This window comes from Prenolepis imparis, unplaced genomic scaffold (assembly GCF_030444845.1).
Source record: "Prenolepis imparis isolate NDT839.2.m4 unplaced genomic scaffold, iyPreImpa1.0 SCAF_13, whole genome shotgun sequence".
In the NCBI taxonomy this organism is placed as follows: Eukaryota; Metazoa; Arthropoda; class Insecta; order Hymenoptera; family Formicidae; genus Prenolepis; species Prenolepis imparis.
Window position 1 is genome coordinate 10,447,368 of NW_028141171.1, and position 22,676 is coordinate 10,470,043.

The 22,676-nt window shown below is 37.9% G+C and overlaps 1 protein-coding gene across 1 annotated transcript in view; it reads right to left on the minus strand.

Annotated features, from left to right (window-relative positions):
* Positions 1–339: 339 nt before the first annotated feature.
* Positions 340–22,676, minus strand: part of LOC145944880 (uncharacterized) — an 80,409-nt gene continuing 58,072 nt past the window's right edge. Inside the window, exons 4-6 of the mRNA XM_083053522.1 lie at positions 1,309–1,487; positions 967–1,098; positions 340–539 (exon numbers count right to left, since the gene is read on the minus strand). Coding sequence (XP_082909648.1) covers positions 395–539; positions 967–1,098; positions 1,309–1,487 — 456 coding nt within the window. The 3' untranslated portion in view covers positions 340–394. The remainder of the gene's footprint in view (positions 540–966; positions 1,099–1,308; positions 1,488–22,676) is intronic.

The window sequence follows — 22,676 nt, forward strand, 5'->3', positions numbered from 1 at the left end:
TTATCGGTATTGAAAATATCGACGCACATCATGAAAATTACATTATTACTATCCTCGTTAACGAAAGGTAGAAAAGAAAAAAAGCGACGATGATATACGCAGCCTGGATGGCGATGTACATTTTATACATAATGACGCGGGGATACACGTACACATATACATATATAATGAGTCTCTCTTTCTCTCTCTCTCTCTCTCTCTCTCTCTCTTTCTGACGAAGTCACACTTGAAAAAAAAAAAAATTAAAGAAAATGGCACCATCAAATTCTCGTGCGCTTCGTCGCGCTATCTTTCTCTTCATTGGCACGACACGAATTATATTTTATGCAACTGTTATCCTTCTTTTTTTTTTTTTTTTTTTTTTTTTTTACTACATATTTATCGCGATTCCTTTCTAGCTTCTCAATCGGTGATTTAGATTCGTTCGGAAACCTGCCATTGCATTGAAGGTGTCTCTTTTTCCTGGACACTTGCCTGGTCGTTTCATATACTCACCGAATTCGCAGTTAGGCATCGCACATTCATTGTTCTGAATGCATCTGCGATCAAAGAGTAAATATCATAGATCAGGATTAATTAATTAATCAAAATAAAATTTTTGATAATTTTTTCTAACTATTCTAAATCTGAATATTAAAATAATTTTGTGCAATATTGTTAAAGAAGCAGTCGATTAGTTTTTATCGGGCAAAAGCTTCGGGATAACAAGATTATTGAATCAAATATTTTCGTTACATTTACATGCAAATGTTCGATACAGTACAATTAAATTGGATTTAGGCGTAGTTACGGTAAAACTTTATCCTACCGCATATATAAACGGAGTCCGCTATTTTATCTTGTAAATGCCGGTGATTAGTATGTAAGCGCCACGATGCGGTTTTGCTGTCGCATTTTTAAACTCGTGCATTGGAATACTTTGCGGAGAAGTGTGCCGCAAAATTGCAGCAGCAAAGACATACTTACATTCTGTCCGCGAGGGAGAAGTACCCCTTTCCGCGTCTGGTCTTTATACAATTCTGATTGCTGTCGTAGCAATTACATTGACAAGCGCCTTCCGGCGTGATTCTCGGCGTGAATTCCGACGGGCATCGGCATCTATAATTTTTTTTTAAAGGCACATTGCCGCATAGTAATGATATTAATGGATAATAAAGAATTTTTTCCTTTCCCGTATTGTTTCATTGAGAGCGACGCGTCAAAGAAATACGCGAATGAGAGAATTGAATTGACAATAATATTTTCATTTCCATCAGAGAGTAACTTGCGTTTCCTATTCGTTAAAAATATATACTTCAGCGAACTTACGGCTTTCTCGAAGGTGGTTTCTTCATGTTTTGTGGGGGCGACGAGGAGTGTCGATACACTCTCTGGTCCCCGAGTTTCTCGTTCGTCGTGTCGTACTTGGACCTCTCTCTGCATTCGCATTCCGTGTGATTGTAGAACGATAGCTTCTCCACCACGGTACTGCCGGCCACGTTCGCGGTCTACAATAAAATCAGAAATAAACATTACCACGGGACACACGCTTTCATAAACGCACGCGATATATGCATGATCAACGTTGTAAACGATACATTATGTTCCGAGAGAGTCTGAAGTGCGCTTGAAGCTCCCTTTCTCTCTCCTTCTCTTTCTTTCTCTCGTTGGTATAGGATTCTTTATATTTCGTTATTTCATTATTTATACGCTAATATTTATTCACACGCCGCAATACGGAAACACGTTTACACGGGGAGTTTCGCGAATAAGTGCAATAAATATCATCGTACAAAGTTAGGACCATTTGCGATATGCAGAAGCAACTTTGTAGATAGTATTACACGCTGCAGGAAGCTAAGCAGCCTTATCCGTATTTATGGCTATATACACGACTATTGCCAAGCTATTTTCTTTCATATAGATTCTTTAAACAATTTAATTTCGGTTCTCTCTTTTTAGAAAGAAACGGTGATATTGCACAACGTGCTTTATGCAAATAAGTTTTTTCGCAAATTTTTTGATTATTATCGTATCCATTAACCGGAGTGATATTTTCGTACCGATCATAAATGCGAAAGTGAACCTTTGGACGGTCGAGCATTCTCATCATAGTGTCAGCGACGTCGTGATCTCGTCCTTAACGAGAACAACGAGACCGGAGGCTGCATAACATTACGGCAATACTTAAAAAAAAAAAACTAGACGATCGGCTCGTACATCCGACCCGGTTCTAATTGGGTTTCATTAACCTGACTCACACTTTATGAGAGAGTCTCAGTCGTACAACAAACTAGGCGTTTACCGACTGACACAGATGCTGCGGAAGCTATCCGTATCGTCGGGCCACACTGCATTTAGCCCGACTTTAATCGGCTCTAATTGCTCTGAGTCACTTGCTCGTACCCGATTTCTGCTCGTTTCTGGCACATTCCGATTTGTCGTCGTCTCAATAATTGACGTGGAATTAATGTCTGGTATTATAAATAGACGCGCTATTATTCGACATTGCTTCGCTTGGCAAGTACTCTCGAAATATAAATAGTAGTTCCGATAAAGAAGTAATTAATTAAAACACAGATTTTCGTCGAAGAGGATCTTGTCCATCTGAAATAATATTCGTGCATTCTTGGATATTCTGTCCGTGGACTTAATTCTATTTTTACTCGCTCATGACGGGAACGTTTATTTATCGCGCTTTGCTACTGACATATATTTTCTTCCCATTTGTTATAATAAAAAAATAAGGATTACGTGGTTAATTGAAAGTTGGGAAATACCGAGAGAAATTTTAAGGCGGCGACACGCGTCGAATTGTATAAGCGATCGCATCTTGCACTCGTAATTATACTGTTTTCGTAATTGGCACGGGCTGATGTTTATTGTGCGTGATAGAAAGCTCGTTGTACGTGACCCATGGATTACTCCCGCGAAGTAGATTCACGGTGTGTTCATTACCTGTGTGTTTTAAAACTAACATGCACATTTGGCTTGTAACAGCGAAACTTCGTAACAACAGAACGCGGAAGCACAAGAGAATTGCATTAAAAGTTCAACCTTTGCGAATTAACATTAGTTTCTATTATGATAACGACTAAAAAAAATCGCAAAAAAGAAAGTAGCATGAAAAATTGGTCTTATACCTCATTGTCAGAGAAGTACGTTGTCGTATAAAAATAATTATCCTCGAATTTCTGATCCGCCTAATATATATAGGTATTTTGAACATTTTGCGAATTTCTTACACGCGTGGCATTTAACAAATATCTATTTTATTATGCAAATATAATCTCTATAAGTCGTGCAGTCTCTTAACTGAATGGCTGAAACGCGAAAGTGACTCGTGTTAAATGGGTCGAGTACTCGATCACCGAGATCGATGATAATGAACGACACGCTGTGTGGTATACACGGCGTGTAGGCGATCAATCGCGGTTAAGATTTTATTTAGCGGATTGTCGCGGCCGCGAAGTGCGATGATCACGACTTTGCGCGCCGCTCAATTAATGCCCTTTCGCCACATGGGGCAACGTACGAAGATACGATTGCGACAGTCACACATTTCTCACGACGTTATTAAAATTACCCAAGGGGCAGGATTGCGACAGGCACTTCTCGCTGGATCTTTAAAAGCGACCGGAAAATCACGCAATATATAATTCTACTCGTCGCGGTAGTCGATATTATAATATTTTTTTGTATATCTTTGCGAAACAATTTCCCTAGAGGAAAAAATCAAGTTAACTGAACTTAAGATCGGTAATTATTTTCTATTAAGGTATCTTCAAATGCGTCGTAAAACTCTATAAAAATTGGGGATACGAATCTATCGTATACGCGACAAATTGCGTCGGAGAATCGCACGAGAGGGCTTCTTCTTGCCTTGATAAAGTGCGCAGATCTTGCTTGCTCTTTGTAATACGAGCTGCATCTACTCGGGGCATTCTCCTTCTTTCTCCGTCAAGCTCTGTCAGGTCGGTACACGAGGATTGAGATTCGCGATCGTCCCTGACGAATAACCAAGCCGAGAAATCGTGGTCATAAATTTCATGTGCCACAGTGCCGTACGTAAGACGTCCTGTGGTGAATATATTCAGAATTGTGCTTAATATTACTTTTACTATTTACTATTTCAATTGCATTACTAATATTATTTTATCAGTGGTTATTCTAATTGAATTCAGGCTCATTTCGCGGTTATCGCTGATTAATTCATTTTCCTATTTTTTTTTTTACAAAAATTTTTATATTTTCGTATTTTTTCCTATTTTTTGAGCAAATATCGCATATTTTATAATTGTGATATTATTACTACATAATATTAAGATTAGAGAAGATTAATTGAAACAATAATTATAGCCGTATTATATACATTTCTTGATCGAATCGAATGTCTAGTTACGAGTTTCGTGAACTTCTTTGCGTGACATAAATATACGGACGAGGATAATGCACCTCCTAAGGGATGCATCAGTAGAATGGTAGCGTGGCACGAAGTTCTGTCGGTCTCATGTTTCAAGATTTTTGTCGGGCAGCGACGTGGAATAGCATAGGTATATTTATAGGGTGCAGCTAGGCGCTTACGACTCCACGCCCATAAAGTCGGTATAAAGTCAGTTCGGAGTTGTCGCCAACGGCGATTGTGTGTGTGCAAGTTTCACAGTACGAATCGTATATTCAATCATTTCTCTTGGTTAAACTCTATAAATGATACGACGTTAACTTGACACGATCAACCGCGACATTGACCGATGAAAATTACACGATACCCCGACATTATTATATTTATTATCAATCTTGAGAAATAACGCGAGAATTTTGAGCAGCACGCTGCTGAAATGTCCCGATTTGCATCTCTCGATATCGTAATTTTTCGATACACACAGTTACGATGATCGCGGTGCATAATTGTAATATCGGGCGTAGGAAATAAGGAACGCGTTTACAAGGGACGCATGTGATTTCCATAATGCCGTGATAGGTCGTGATTTGCGAGAGTCTCTTCGGCGAAGAGAGGCTCGCCGTGAGTCGTCCCATAGACCGTGGTGAATTCCGGAATTTAATTTCCGCGGGGATTATCCCTCGCGCGGGATCGGAGCAGCTGACTGGTCCACCTCATTAACATTCGCCGTATCTCGCTCCGGGCGCTCGTGAATGAAACACTCAGGAACCCGGCACGAAACCAGAGGCGCACGCCTCTCTGGGAAAGAGATCGGTGAACCGTGTCCGGGACGATCCGTTTCTCAGATGAATATTCCTGCGTTTATCGAGACGATATTACGCTACGTTTATCGAACTTGCGCCGTCGAATTTTTCGTAAATCTATTTTAGTCATTAAGAGAAACAGTCCCAGAATTAAATCTTTCAAACTTTTATTTCATAGCTTATCTAATTTGATTTTAATTATTCCTTGTTGTCATTTTTGTATTTAAAAAATTTTTATTTTTATATCCTTTCATTTTAGAATCTAAATTCACTTGATAAAGACTGGCGAATAAATTCTTTTTTATTTTATTTTATTTTTTTTGTTAATTCCATCGTGTGTCAGGGTACCGGAGGATGTATCTATATATAAATAATTTTTCTAGACCTTTCTAAACTTTGCTTTAAAATACGAGTGCAAAATAAACCGTGGACCATCGTTTATGCTACTTTCCGTGACATTTCACAGCGAACAATATTTCACGACTGCACGATGTAAAAGATATTATTTTGCATATTATAAATATTTAAAGCATATCAAAAAGAGAATATCGGCGCGCATCCCGTTAATACTATTTGCTAATCATCTGAAGAACATTGTAATAAAAGTGTCTATCGAACAGACGACTGCAACAGACGTCACGTATCGTACGATCATCCCGTATACAAAGTTATCAGGTGTCTCGAGTGTCGTCAAGGATTGTTGAATCTTAATAAGTGCAGACTAAACAAACTCGAACAAAATTCTTGCTCTAGCGCGAACCTCGCTGTACTTTGATAAACGATATAAGACGGAAATGTTAGTGTACGCGAATTTTTATACATGCGGTGTTTTTAGAGAGAGAAAGAGAGAGGCGGCACATTTATACGACGATGATTTCTGGGTACTCGCTTTCGGCTTAAAGTTTAATGTACGGTGCAGCGCAATTAATGGACCACATGACCGACGTTTGTTGCACAAGCGATATCGAAGAGCGTCGGACAGATAAAGCCCTTCCGGTCTCTCTCCGAAACGTAAAACGAATCCTCGATTAATCGACCCGTTCGGTTAGGCAAACCGGCGCGGCCTCCCGGCAACGATAATTAATTCCTGGCGTCCGACGGTAATTAAGGGAAGGGCCGCTTCGTCATCGCACCCACACGGTCGGCATCGCGGCAGAAAGGCACGGGAATTACAACGTGGCTCTTGTGTGCTCGCGCTTGTGTGTATAATTAACATACAATATTCTCTGGAGCAGGGAGGTCCGTTTCTCAGAGAGAGAAAGAAAGAAAGAGAGAGGATCAAGACATTCAGTTCTTAAGGACGGCTCGGAAATATTAATCCGTTAAGTACACTTATCGCACGTGGGTTCGTTCAAGTAAATGTAAGCCGTTCGAGAAACAGTTGTACGAGTTATGTTATTCTTCTTAATTAGTTGATAGTAGCAACATATTTGAAAATGTATTTCGCCACGTTTCTAAAAGGATATATTAAAAGCGAGAGTTTAACTTTTAAATTTAATCTCAGTAGCTGCAGTAGTTTGTTAGCAGAGGGGAAGGGTTGTGCTTGGTTAGCATAATTTAACGGAACGAAACGTAGATAAACACAGACTGCAAATCTGCTCGCTGGTCTACGATCCCTGCTTTCATGAAGCAGATGAGAGACGAAAGATACGGTGTATCCAATGTCTGTCAAGCAGTCTCGATCTTTGATACATAGTGTCTTTGAGCGATATCATCTTACGTTGAGGCTCGTTCGTACTTATCAGCACTTTCTTCATCTCCGCCTTCTCTTTTGATACAGCTAGAAATTTGCTATTGAATTTACATCCATGCTTTATCTCGCATCGTCGTTTTATCAAGAGACTGTTTCCCGATACTTTAAACGTATTAGTGATGTGAAAAAATATAAAAACAATAATTTTTTTCTCTCTGACTCTCTGATCTCATCTTCTATTGTTTCCATATTTTTTGCCGCGAGAAATATTCGTCCCCCCTTTCGTTTGAATATGATTTCGATTCGCGTGCATCGGATTTTCACGGGCACGCGCGCAGTAAGTGTTAAGACTGATTTGCATGTGATTATTGGTAGGCGTTCCCCTACATCGACGATCGAGATCTTTATCGCCTTACCGTAACGTCGAGTCCCCCTCGGCGAGGAGATTACACGGGAATTAGCTATGGCGTCTATCGGAACTAGATCGCCCATCGATTCCTAATTGCGGCACGGATGGAAAATCAAGTTTGCACGCTCTCGCATTTATATATAAGCGAGGTCCGGTACCTCGCGCGATAAAAACCGATACCTTATCCACTTAGTTACTTTAGATAAGCAAATCAAAGTTTGTTTTGTACGCATCGTAAATTTATTCGACGACAGAGGGAAAGTTTGATGCGATCGTAATTAATTGTAAATCGCGTTCTGTGAAAGTGTATTTCTTTTATCGAAATTTATCGCGCGTTTCTCTTCCACCCGAACATTTTTTGTTTTCAGCGACTTTGGATGTGCACAACTATATAACTCCGGTAATTTCGGTTGTTCCGCGATATAAAGTCGCCGTAAATCAACTCGTGCGGTTGGGTCACCGTTCAACCTGTTTTGAACCAGATCCGAATCGCCGTCGGCGAAACTACGGGGTTACGGTGGCAGCTAAATGACTCTGTCAATGTGAGCAGGTTGTCCTCTCGCGACGTTAAATACAGGTTTCTATCGAGTTCCGCGACTCCTAATCATTTGATAAATGCCATCAAATCGTGCTATCGTATCTCGTTGGCAGATATTATCGATCTTATCGGTATCCCAAGTATTTTGCAATTGCAAAAAGAATTATTTTTTTCGGAAAAGTATTTCGTCATTAAAATTCATTTTTAATTTTAGTCTTTATTTTTTCATACAATGAACATACAGAAGAGTTTAATTATTCATTTGCAGTGAGTCTTTCAAAGTTATCGATAAAACATTAATGCAATAATACCGCGTAGATTGTTTCTAACAAATAGTCTCTTCTTATCACGTTTACATAAATCTACTAACATCATTGGTCGTTTAGATAATTTTTTTTCAATAATACGTTTGTATATACATGAAACAACGGTTTCAGCTATGAGATTCCTTGAATATTGATTAACAATATACATATATCTGGATAATGATTGGTCCGAGTCACGCCGGTTCTATAATTCTGCGGCGCGTATTAATTAACATTATTATACGGTCGACTGGTTCATTCGTGTATTGCCAGTGGCATAAGTCCTGTCGACACGTTAAATAGACGTATATATCTCGATAGCCTTCAAAAAAAAACTTTTATATAACTTATTTACATAGAAGAGAAAACGTACAAGAATCTCAAGTCATCTTAAGAGTATATAATTTCAAGTATTTTTTAAAAGACCGAGTAAGTCGGGCAAATATTTAGGAAGTGCACTGCAAAGTAAAACGATAAAAAAATTAGACTTGATACTTTAAAATCCTGTTAGCCAGGATTGTAGTTGATTAAAATTTATTGTAGAATACATGCTTTGAGATAATTCCAAGAAGCTTCTATCTGTACCAGAGACTTATTAAAAGACTTTTTAATGAAAACATATAAAAAAGATTACCCTTTTTTTCTCTCTATATAACGTCTTCTATTGTTCCTATATTTTTTCGTCGCGAAAAATATTCGACACGCTTGCGAGACATTTAATGTCAAATGGATTCTTATATGATTGCGTGAATAATACGAAATATCTATGATCGTTCGTTTAATTAACATGGATGCGGGCGATTAATTTATTCGTATTTCGCGAACGCCGCAAGATTCTTGCAAGACTTCCTGCCGTTGATGCGTCGGAACCGAGAGGAAGTTAAACGCGGGAACATTTCACCCTTTTTGCTCGTGCCCGTGGAATGTACGGCCAGACGTGCATGATGCAGCGTGTAACGCCAGTCGGCCGGCCATTCGACAAGAAGCGTAAAAATTAACGGCGACCTCGCTCGAGAGATCGAGTGACTCGTCCTCGGAATTTCGACCCCGATCACGATCTTCGAGATTTCGTAGTCGATCGGCGTAGAGAAATGCGAATTCTCTCTTTCTTTCGTCCGCGAGAGGAAGATGAAAGAAGCAGATTATCAGCTGACATACGCTGGCTATTGCTGACGCGGATGTTTAATGAAAAATATGACGCGTGTAATGATAGCGTTTAATTTTATTATTTATCTTGCATCTCATGGATCATTCTGTACCGATAATAATAACAATATCAAGCTAAATATGATTTGATTTGTTAAGCTTGATTCAAATCGAGCTTACATCGGGGTTCAGCGCGCGAGCTAAGAAAGAATGCAACCGAGAAGAAAATAAAGAGAAACGAAAGCATGTAACAGATACTTCTGGCGAATTGCAAAAGTGTCGCAATTATGTTTTACAATTCCGCTCGATCGCCAACTTGTCTCCGAAATCGATAATGCGAGGCGTACCAAAATTTGAAAGTCAATCGACAGTGTCGACGACGGAACCAGTTCTTGTGTCGACCGCGGATAGGATTCATGGAGATTGAAAGCGGAGAACCGACGAGAGTGAGGGAGAGAAAACGAAACCTGCTGATGAAAAAACAATCTCCGATCGATGGTTCTCTTAGTGAATGGACGGAATAATCGGAGCTGCGCGTAGCATGAGGGTCAACGAGATGAGAGATTAAACTCACAGAAGAAGGAAGTCGTTTGAGCATCGTTCCCTCGCATAATTTATACATTGGTAGCTTCGCCGTGATTTACGGGCGATTTAGCGTGTTCTCTTAGGGGATACTAGAATGTTTCAAATGTCATACAGAGATATCACGTTAGAATTACTTTACTCGATGTCAGAGTGTCGCGGGATTTCTTCCGCGTGTCTCATCTGTAAGTCAAAGCACCGATGTAAATTTCGGTTGACATCGTCCTAAGTGCATCGCGTGCCGTTTCACGCATCAAAATAATGATCTATCGGTCGTTTGACAGCTGACTTGACTTCAATTTCCAATTTAATGTCGCTGTCATAAGAATAATCTCACTAACTTTTCCATTATAATTTATCTTTGCGCGATATTGGAGAAATACTCATTTTTTTAAAGGATTTTATAGTTATAAATTTTATAATTGTTTTTATATGTTTCCCTTTTTATATTGACTAAAACAACACAAGCGCGCGCTACGCGCGTGCCATTCTTCAATCTTATATTAAAAAGAATATTTAAAAAAAAATAATATAGTTTGTTTAAACTCGATTAAAATATTTTTTCACAGAAATCAGCTGATTAAAGCGTTAATTTGCTAATTAAATTTAAAAATAATAATATGGTAAAAAATGAAAATAGTAATATATTGTAAATAATATGTTATAATTTATAATATCTTATTCTTGATTAATATTTTTTGACAGAGATCAGCTGATAGCTGTTAAAAATATAACATATTATTTAAAACATATTATTATTTTAATTTTTATAACATATTATTTAAAAAATTAATTAGCAAATTAACGTTTTAATCAACTGATTTCTGTCAAAAAATATTAATAAAGCGAAAGTTTGTTAAATTTAAAAATAATAATATGTTATAAAAATTAAAATAGTAATGTTTTATTTTATTTTATTTGTTACAGGTAGCATTGCTGATAAGCTGCGTTGATTCGTGCTATTATAGTTTTCGCATCGTTATTTCTCATTGAGCAATGTACGCGAAATACGCGTGCGATTCACGCGTCGCGTCGGGAGTATCGTGTAAAGTTTCGCGTGTCGGGAGTGCCGTGTAAGTATCGGGCGATCGTAATTATTCGTGTTTTCGCGAGTGCTACCATGAATTAAGAGAGGAGGAGGAGGCCCAGGGAGGCATCGGGCGACAACGGGGCAACTGCGAGGTAAAACCTAAAAATATTTTTTTCTAAACTACAATACATTGAGATATTTAACCGTTTCTAGACTTTCAAAACACCTGTACACACATATACACCTCCCCCCCCATACACACACATGTATATACATAATTTGAATATTTTGTTTTCAGATCAATGTGTGCTGTATACTACAATGCCGCTATTGCACGAACTGGTGAGTGAAAAATTGTTTATTTCGATCGAATTAAAATATTAACATCCCTTAAAAATGCATGTTAAATCCATTCTCGCAATATTGTTACATCTTTTCCGCGATGCTTATTGACTGTTTCGATTCGCATTGTGCGTTATAATTCGTAGCATCGAGAGGATGTCGCGAAAGTTAGTAGTTTGACAGTTTGTTCAAAATAAAATTAAATGAAATAATATGTTTTAAATAATATGTTATTATAATACTTTAAACTCTCTCTCTCTCTCGATTAATATTTTTGATAGTTATCAGCTGATTTCTGTCAAAAAATATTAATCGCGGATAAGGTATTATAATATATTATTTACAAATTAACGCTTTATTAATATTTTTTACAGACATCAGCTGATTAAACCATGAATTTGCTAACTAAATTTTAAAATAATAATATGTTAAAAATATTAAATAGTAATAAGTTGTAAATAATATGCTATAATACTTTAAATTCGATTAATATTTTTTGACAGAAATCAGCTGATAACTGTCAAAAATATTAATCGGGTTTAAAGTATTATAACATATTATTTAAAACATATTATTATTTTATTTAATTTTATTTTGAACAAACTGTTAAACTGGGATGTTTTTTGATTAGCTCTTTTAGCTCCTCTTTTGTCCTCTATTAAAAAAAAAAAAAAAAATTGTAGTATTTCTTTTCAGTGAAGTAGGTATGCGTATACAGAGGCCGCGCATTAACTTTCGGCGGATTAGTAGTTAGTGCGCGCTTTAAAGTAGCCGGAATCGGGTGCTGTGTGTACCAACGATAAATCTACCTTAATACCAGTAGAGAGAGGCGGATGAAGTCAGCTTAATAATATCACGGATCCACCTTCGAGATTATCGGTGGAAAGTTTATGAGTGCGCGCCCGCGGGTTACAGATGCTAGTTTACAGGTGAAACTCTGCGCGAGGATCGAACCCGATCGATTATCGCGCGGAACGATAAATTCATAAATTTCATTTTACCAACATTTACGATATACTCCATAGCTATTATTTTCCCACGACGGATACTTTGTGTTCCGATTTAAGCGATGGCGGCAGCTCGGTTTTGCTCGGAAACGATTTCGACCTCTTTATTATCCGCACGGAGGGGACTTTTGCGCGAATTTATGCGACTGAATAGCGACAGGAATATACGTTCCTGCGAGATAATTGGATTCCCCCCTTTCCCTCTTCCCGCGATATATGTTTCATTTGTGACGTGGGTTTGACGCCCGTCTAATTGCAAATGGTTCTATTAAGCGAACGCATTTTAAGAGCCGTGTGCTATGCCTATACGTTTACATTACGCACATGGCGTAATTGATCTCAACTCTAGACAGATAATGGTTATTAATCGCGTGACTTATTAATTTCATCTTCGGCGAATTAAACGACCGCGTTCAAGATAATTCGAGTTTCTAGCGCTTGTGATATGCCATGTGCATATTGTTGTTCTAATATAATAAAATTAATAAAAAAAACTTAATACGAAAATTATTGATATAAAAAATTTAATCATTTTGAATTAAATTATATAAATATATATAAGTTTTTAACTTAACTTAGCAGAGAGAGAATTATATTGCTTGCCGTAAAACAATTTGTGAAACTTAAAGTAGAGCGAAATTCGAGATTTGACTTAATTCGGAGTTTAATTCGCGTTATCATTATACCGTACTTTCTCTCGTAAATCGCGTAATGACGTTGTAATTGAAGATTCAAAAGCCCGCGGAAGAAAGCAATTACGAAATTGCACCGTGAACGATATCTTTCGAAGCTTGTGGGTGGACTACGATTCGTAATTTCAGGAATTATCGTCGAATATATAGTCGTCTCCAAGTATCGAAATAATTGTTGCAAGCAAAGACAGGTTCAATTATGATGATCCATAATTAAGAAACAGGAGATTGCAAACAAGAGTTGTGCGAATAAAAATGAAGTGTCTTTTGTCAGCGAAAGATCGAAAGCAAAATTAATTGATTGAAAATATGGCAATATCGATAATGATCTGCCGTTTTAGTTCCGTAACGAAAACGACGTGGTCGTCTTTCGTCCGTAGATTTTCTCGACGTGGCGCACCTCTCGGTAAAGACGAGGTAGGTCGAGATTTGTCCGTGCGAGATGGCTGTGTAACCCATCAGGAGGAGGAATCTAATTACAGAGCTCTGCTTCCTGCAGTAATTAATCGGTACAACCCGGAAGATTTATGTGTCGGATTGAAGCTCGAGATTCCGCGTTCGTTCGCTCGGCGAGGGCAATGTTTGTCTTTCGTGATCTCCTCTATACGAGGTAAAACTATTTGCAATTTATTAATATTATATATAATCTCGTTGAGATTATGCAAAATTATAATTTTCGCGAAATTTTTCGCGTTGCGAATCGTGAAGACTTGAGAGGCCGGAAGAAAGATTTCTAGAGAGAGAGAGAGAAAAGACCATTTTCTTTTGTATGAGAAAGAATTTTATAAATACCCTCTTCCAAGAACACTCTTTCATTCGCGAACTGCAAGACCTGCTTGCACCCTCGAGAGTACTTAGAAAGCGGGATCTTCTCTTCGGTCGGCTAGTGTTAGCATGTTAACATGGTGTTAATATTACCGAGACGTCGGAATCCGGCCGGACGGACCGATCGCTTGAAATACGAGATGGGAACAATGAGTTTCCGGTTAACTTTGTGCCTTTGCACCAGAGACAAGCGACAATGGTCTCATTGTCTTACGCGGACTGCATAAAGATGCGCTCCTGCGCCGAGGATCTGCGAAGAAACTAGCCCTTTGCAGAATCATATATCGTTAGTGTCTACCATCGACAAGAATAATATAATCTTATTGTTATGCCGTAAAAAGAAGATTATGAAATTTATTTGTTAAATTAATATTTAATTAAATTAAAATTAATATTTGCTGAAATATTCATAGAAAAATTCTCTCTCTTTCTCACTGTCTCTTTAAGAAAATATATTTATATTTATAAAAATAATTTATTGAATAAATTTTTCTACAAAAAATTCAGTTGAAGATTATAGATGTGTGTATGACATAAATATTTATTAACTAATAATATTCAAAATTTGAATACACTAAATGCGAAAAAAATCATAAATTTAAATGTCTCATCGAATTTCCGTGTGTAGGATTTATCAGAGCTCGATCTTATTTGCTTGTGCAATTATTCGATCGTAATGAACAGTGGACAGTGTCGTAAACAACAGTCGATGGAATTGCGATCAGTGTTCTCACGCGAGGATATAGTATAACGCGCACAAAGCGCCGTTAACACATATATTTGCTAGTCACCTGCGAAGTAAAAAGCGCGCGTCCGTTCGTAGATAAACACATCGCGCTATCAGTTTGTGTCATCGATGATTGCGCAATCGTATCCATCCGCATTGTTAAATACCGTGATCTATTACGTGTGCGTCATCCGGTTGCCGCGACTAGGCCGGGATCGACGAACGATCGTCTCCCTCGGCGTCATCGCGCTCGTTAATCTTCGCGATCCTGTCGCGAAGCGATGCTGCCGACTCGAGGAAGTAGAAGAGAGATCACGAGGATCACGAGCAGGCGTGTTAAACGTGCCTGGACGATAAACGCATCGCGTGAATTCAACCGCCTTTGTAAACGCCACGAGTGCACGACGATTGTCATAAAATACGCTCGTAATCCGCCGATCTTGCATCTTGATCTGAATACTTTGACAATTTAATGTCTCTCTCAGGCGAACGTTAAATATATTATCGCGAGACGCTGCGATGCGAAATCCACGAGAAAACATCATTTTTTCAATTTAAATATAATTTAACAAATTTACGAGTAATCTCATAAATGCGTGGACCATTTTTATCAAACGCTAAACGATAACGCCGTGGAACAGAAACAATTTTTATATTAATTATTCTACACTGTTGGTCAGTTAATGAATTATAATATTTGATATATTATGAGAAAGAAAGACATAATTTTTAATTAATCTTTCGTTACTAATGATTTGGAGTAGGAATGGAAATGAGTTTTATATATAATAATTTATTATATTGTGATATTTATACGCACGGGCGGGAATTATTTCTTTAATGCTTATTGACTGCGAATATATTTCGCATCCCGCTTTAAATTCGTTCAATACTCGTTTTTGAAAAACTATTTATGTTATTGCATCATCGGCTTTTCCGATGAAAAGAAACCCTCTCAGGAGGTATATCTTGACGTGGTGGGAGGGCTTAGTAATGATTTTTTGAAATATTATTATTCCGTATAAAATTTGCTATAATTTGAATTTTATTTTTATGTTACAGAAATCAAGGTATACCTTGAAGGGGAAGCTACAAGTACCCAAGTCGGTTTTCGCGGACGGTCCATCGCCTTTTATAATAATTAGTTTTATTCTCGGGAGTGTCGTACAAAGTATCGCGCGAGTATCTTTTTTTCGTGTACGATCCGTCATGTCTTAATTTGATTAATTAGTATTCTTTTCGGGAGTGTCGTGCAAAGTATCGCGCGTATAAGTGTCTCTTTTTTCGTGTCGCAAACGATTTGTGCGCGATCGATTAATGTATTTTCGCGATATTCGTACGACAAAGTGTAGTGCAACAAAGATGACCTGGCAATTAAGAAGAGGAGAGGATTCAGGAGACATTGAGACAACCTTGGGGTGAGGATTCAGGAGACATTGAAACAACCTTGGGGTGAGCAATCTATTATTTATATATATATATTTGATATGTATAAATATATATATTATTCGCATACGTGCATTTATCGTATCTACTTGTGTGGATGATTTAATCAAAAATTAGAGAGAAAAGATTTTTATAGATGATATAAAAGCTTGTACTTGCAATAAATAATTTTTTTTTAATTATCATATAATTATTTTATTAAATGTAAAATATTTGATGCGTACAGTAATGATTTTTTGAAATATTATTTTTTAGTGTTGCTATAATTTGAATTTTATTTTTATGTTACAGAGATCAATCTTAGGTTGCATCGATCGGTGAGTCACGCATGCCTTATTTTATAATAAAAAACGCCAAGTATATATATTATATACCTATAGCTTAATTTTTTGTTTTTCAAAATTTTTATTTGTTGTCTACAAGTTTGGCTACTTTATATATACTTGGTATTTTTTATCTTTTTTTAGAAAATTTTTTGTAGAAAATTGTGTTATGTTTTTGGGGTGGAGACATATTACATATAAGTAATTGTCTTGTCTGCCTTACTTTTAAACGACATCACGTCGTCATTTTACGCCTGTAATTATGACGATGACAATCTCGTTAAATCTTCTCAACCGTAAGACGCAAAAAATAAAGAAAATAACTCGGCTATATCCGTCCGCGTTAATCAAAACATCCCGTAATAACGGTCGTGATAACGATCGGAAATTCTAGAGATTCACGGTTAATTGCACTTGCAGCATTGCGTAGCGCTTCATTCTTAAGTCGTCACTCTTCAGTCGACGGCGTCTTCGTCCGCCTCCAATTTCCGCGGACGTATATTCCGCGGGCGGTGTAAAAAGACGCATAAGCGGAGATTAAACGTCCGATAACGTCGAGTTGTTTCATCCGTAAACCTATCCTCAAGTACCGTTCATATAGAGTTCAGGGCTAATCTACAGAGGCTTCATTCCCCTAATTTATTCAGAAATCACGCGAAATCGTGCGATTTTATTTTTCCTTTTTATTCTTAATTTTGGAAAATTTAGACATCGGGTGAAAAAAAGTTGTAGTCAAAGTTAACGCAAGTTGATGTGAACGATACTTCAGGGCAAGCTCTCGCGCGTAACCATCGCGTCGCCTTCGGGCCCTTTACGGCCGAGAGACTGCGGAAGGTTACTTGGAAACTCGCGGGTGCAAGATAGTTATACCTATCTATCTACCTACGCCCGATGCAGCAATTCCCGTCGACGTCCCACGGCGCGAAGATCCTTAGCATCGCCCTCGGGGCGTAGTTTTGCCGCGATTTTCAGAATCGCGATTGTCTAAGATACGCGATCCATCAGGTCGATTCGCTTCCGATTTAACAACATCCGGACCGGATGTCTTTTGTATATATAATTTTTTTATGCGTGGATATTTGTTGTTTGGAGCGACTTATGAGCCGATTCAATTTTTACGAGGGTCGATACCTTTGTCTTTTTTATTTTTAAACGCCTATTTAAAAAATGTTTTATCACATATACGTATCGCAAAAATATCTTGGTCAATAGTTTGTATGGTAATAAAATCCTGAAGTGCAGGCGGACCGCTTGCTAATTGCCCGATAACCAGTCCAGTTAATTCGAGAGACCCTGTTCACTCGATGAATCGTTCCACAAATTCCGGCGATATCAAGTGGAATTGCTCTTAACGATCGGGAATCTCGCGTTTAGAAAGTCGATCTAATTAATTTCGCGCTACCGGCATTTTACGACTTTCTTTCTGCTTCATCGAACCGAAGAATGTCCGTGATGCTGTAGATATATCGGTGCATTCGAGTCTGTTAGTTTTGCTGTGGAATTATCGAGTTTGTATATATAATATACGAGTCGAGACAAGATAGAATGTAAAAATAATATATCTACGATCAATGACGCGAGGAATACAATACGGATAATAAATCGCGCGCGAAGTCGAGTGATTCAATCAACGAGACAGGTGAACACGATGACACGCGATATAAGTGGCATAATTGAAATCGCGTGAATGGATATGAGAGGCGAGGAAAAGATGAAATCTAAAGTCAGAATATAATAATGATCAGTGATAAGTCCACGTAACGACACTCGTTTTCCGCGAGAATTTTTATTATTACGATTCGTTGAAATATGATTCACCTGGTTGTCTGTATCCCGATTATTATGCATATATTCTGAAAATTGATATTATACGTGATTTTCTAATTAGAAAAATTTATGGTAAATCATATCAACAAATAATTATAATTCACGATGTTTATCGTATAGGAAAGTAAGGAGAAATAAATCTTCCGCGCGATAAAATAAATTTTTATATAATATAATTTTATAAAATATATAAAATATAATTTTATATAATATATTTTTCCTATAAATAATTATATTAAATATTATTTATTTTTTAATTAAAAAAATTATTTCGAGATGAGAGCAACGTTCCATACAGAATCGATTGAATAACGAGCAATAAATTTACACGTTAGGTTTTACTTTCTAATGGCACGATCGCGCTAGGAGGTGTCGCGTATCACGCGTAGGAAAACTCCCGTCATTTCTCACGTGCCGTGAAGAAAAGCGACGTCCCGATCGTTATGAAACACGCGACCAACGTCTCCTATCGGCTAATCGTATTCTCTCAAGTCGCTAACGGATAAGCAAGCACGGCCGACCTCATTTCAGGCCTTCATTTTTCTTCACCTCGCGACAATGGATGATGCGAAAAAAAGCGTGCGTTGCCCCTCGTAAGCGGCTCGTAAGTAAACGGCCCGAAGGAGAGAGACTCTCTCGTTGGCGAGACGGCCATGGGAAGGGAAATTATGACAAAGGGACAAAAAAGGGGGAGGAACATCGGCATTTCTTCGCGTACGACGTGTAACGCATGCGGGGTTATTATCGCCCACGTGCGCTAACTGTACGCGCAATTGAATTTCGCGTTCCCCTGGGGCTTGCATGTCCCGCTGACGACAATGCGAGTTCGCCCACAATCGGGACTGTCTCTAATAACGCGGAGCGATACATCTCTCAGGCTTGTCCGTACTCGGTAGAAAAAGATTGCCGAAGCTGAGTTATTAATGATATTCCAGCTAAGAGACGCACTGTGCAATCCCTTAACTAGAGAAGCATCCCCTGACATTATGATTTTAAACGATAGAACATTTATATTTTAAAATTAATTGAAATAATTGTTTTAAAGTTGTCATATTCAACTTTAAGATAAAAAGAATAATATTTGAAGAGTTATTTGTACACATCTTTTTTGTTATAATTTTATAGAAATTTAAAGGAAACCTTTTTTTTATATACTATGCATAAAATTAGATAATTTTGTGCGATAACGGTTTTATATATTATCAAATATCGGTCAGTGTAAAACGTGAGATGTTAGTGTCGGTTGCCTATTTTATCAGCTCGAAAAACCGCGGAGGCTTTGTAATTTAAACTGGTATACAATCTGGAAATTACGACACACAGGATATAATAACGATCGTGTTACCAGTAAGGTTTCGTGATTTCGTAATTCCATTAACCCCCCGTATTATGCTAGATCTGCATTCGTCACTTTTTTTTTCTGACATAAGTTTAACTGTAGAGAATGAAATTAAGTCCCAAGCAATTCGCGAATGCGCTTTTTGAGAGAGATGCACTTTACGCGCGTAAAATCTCGCCGTACTTCAATCTCGTCATATATATATATATATATATATATATTTGCTTAGAAATTATGTACATTCTTGATGGTTATCGACGATATTCATCTTGAGTCAAAATGCATATATATGTCAATCCAACTTCGAGAATCATACAGAGGTCGACGATAATTTACGTTTATTCGAAAAATATATTGACGCGCGTCATTCGCATGATTATTCTTGACATTTACCGAAGTCAAACGACTACCCTCCTTTTCTTGAAGTAGTTTTCTTCGCATAGATTGAAGATTAGATTTTTTTATGGAATACCGTAAAACGCGCAAACACGTGTGTGCAATGCACACTATACATACATGCCTATGTGCTTCGGATCGTAGGTGCGGAACGAAAGCGTAGGCGTTTCGGCCATTATGTACCTGATACTGTGACAAGCTCCTCGTGTGACTCGCGGTAGTGAAAAGAGGAAGAGGAGGATACGCAATTGGATAAAATCGGCGTGGGCGTCCGCAGATCGGTCGACTGCATTAGAGGTCATTGATTGCAAAATTTAGAACAATGCGGCAACCTTTCGCTATCCAAAGACGTTTCGCTTTCCGGTTTTGTTACGTCACATTATATATAGGAGCACGCGAGTCCCTTTCGTCGAGAGAATCTAGTCGCTGTGACATAACTGGAAAATAATGTTCGCGCTTGTGTAATATATTGCCATCAATGTCCGTGTAATATCGATACCTCCTGACCTACAGAAATTACGAAATTTGACTCATCACCTTTTTCTGTCGTTGCCATCGCGTCATTTGCATAATGGCTGGACGCTGCGCATATACGTACTCGTTATGTTTATGCGATTATTGACACTTGTGTGAATCACCTTTCGACTTATATTACGCGCGCTACGTAACAATGGTAATCTTCGAGGGTGAAAAAAAAGCGTTATCAATTGACTATAACAAATGACCGTCGTGTAGTAAAGTGTGAAACCGCAATCTACCTTCCTACGTGCCCATGTTAACGACCCTGAGGAAGATCTATCGAGGTGATCGGTTCCAATCGGTGGTTCCATTCATCGTCACTCGATCAATATAGGCACTTCGAGATTAATTGAGCGAGCTTTTTAATTAAATATGAGGACGATGATCCGATATGTAACCAACGATTGGCAGACGTTTTATCAGAGTGAGTTCGAGAACGTCAAGAATACTTTTGTAATTTGAATACGTATAAAAGTTTCAAGCCCGTCGATATAGTCAAGCTGTTATTAATAACTGATGTGCCAAAATGCAAACAATTGTAGACGATTCAATGATCGATTGATTCGTTATTCTTGTTTCTTCAAGGAATCCGTTCATCGACACTGTGTTTGTCGATACTATTTTGCTTAGTGTCGCATCCTGGCTATTGTCCTTATTTAGCATCGTCATTCTTTTAAATTGTAACTATAAATATAACTAATAAAAATTTTCGCCGCTGAATGTACCATTGTTCGATGTTGAGATATGATTCAGCTCCGATATCTCAATTCTTTTTGCATCTTCGGGAATCATCCTTGGAAATTAATGACATTATCGATATCAGTCTGTATATATGCAGTAATATTAAATTGCTATCAGAGTCGAAGCGCAGTTTGATATACTTTATTATAAAAGATCTGAAATTTAAAATAAGGTAATAATAGAAGTAAATTTGAAGTGATTTAATGCTTGCTTATTATTGATATCCTTCGAAAGAAAGCGTTACCAGGCTGATGGTTTGCAAATAGTCACGATTCTGCATTTCCAAAAATAGTAAGAGTGAAGTAGCACGAGTATATTAATAATGGCGTCACGTTTCATTCGTCGCGCATCTATCATTTCAAAATAAATTCCATGCTTATATCTGCGAGTGTTTACTTGTCAAGTCGGACATTGCGCGAACGCGTGTACTCCTTGATCCACTTTCTTGGCGGGAAAAATTATTTATCGCGAGCGATATCCTTCTTAGCGAGTGATTAATCGCCTAACGCCAATCTTGAGTAACTCTCGGGACGATGCGCGTACAATTATGCAGCATTCGAATGAGCGATTACTATAACGCAGCGATTGAAAATGTAATTATATTCTGGCATCCACATGCATTGGGGAAAATCTATTATTTTATTCTCACGAATCGACATAATTGATGCATTAATTCAACATACTGATATTTCTTTTAAATATATATTCTCAAGCCCGTTTTTTTTAATTATTTGATATTATCCTTCAGGTCGGGAAAATTTTTCCAGTCACGATTCAAGTTCTTCTCTCTGTTGCAATTATTTTTTTACCAGACTACATAATTGTTACGTGATATCTTCCGCGTGTACAAATTATTTTCGCGAGCAGTCGACACATGCGGGGATTTATGCGGAAGATGTGTTCTCGAATTCGCGACGACTCGCTCGTGAAATCGCCGCCAATAGAAAATAAAAAGAAGGCGTGCACGGCGACGTGATGCGGATGTAGACATTATTATACGGCGACAAGTGAATAATTTTACGGTGAACGTCGCTATAAATTAGTCTGTCCCGGCGCGTCGCCGTCACTCATCTGCATAACGCCGTGTCTTGCATCAGATAAGAAACCGCGATCGATCACGCGCGCAATGGCATCCTCTTTTATTTTTTTCGCAAAAAAAAAATTTTTTATTTAAATATTTTATATGACAATAAATTCTTGAGAAATCATCAAAGCGATTCTGCTGATATCTTATATCGGATTTAAACATCTCTCGTCGATGCTCGACGATATAATCAAGCATTATAACATTATTGCACATTTTTATTATCTCGGTTTATCCCCGGATAATAGTTCAGGTCCTTTGAAACGAGCAGTTTCTGGAAAAGGCTAATCGCGGAAACAGCAATCAAGCGTTCGCGTAAAATGACAGCTTAAGTAATGGATGCTGCATTCCAGTGTCATTCTCAATCCGAGTCCGACATTGGGCAAGAATCGAGAATGTTCAGCGCGATATATTATATAAAGTGCGGGTATCGTTACAGTAATTGCGATGATACATGCAAAATAGACAATTTATCCGTTTATATAATTTTCTCAGAAAGAGGCTTCTCACATAATCGATAT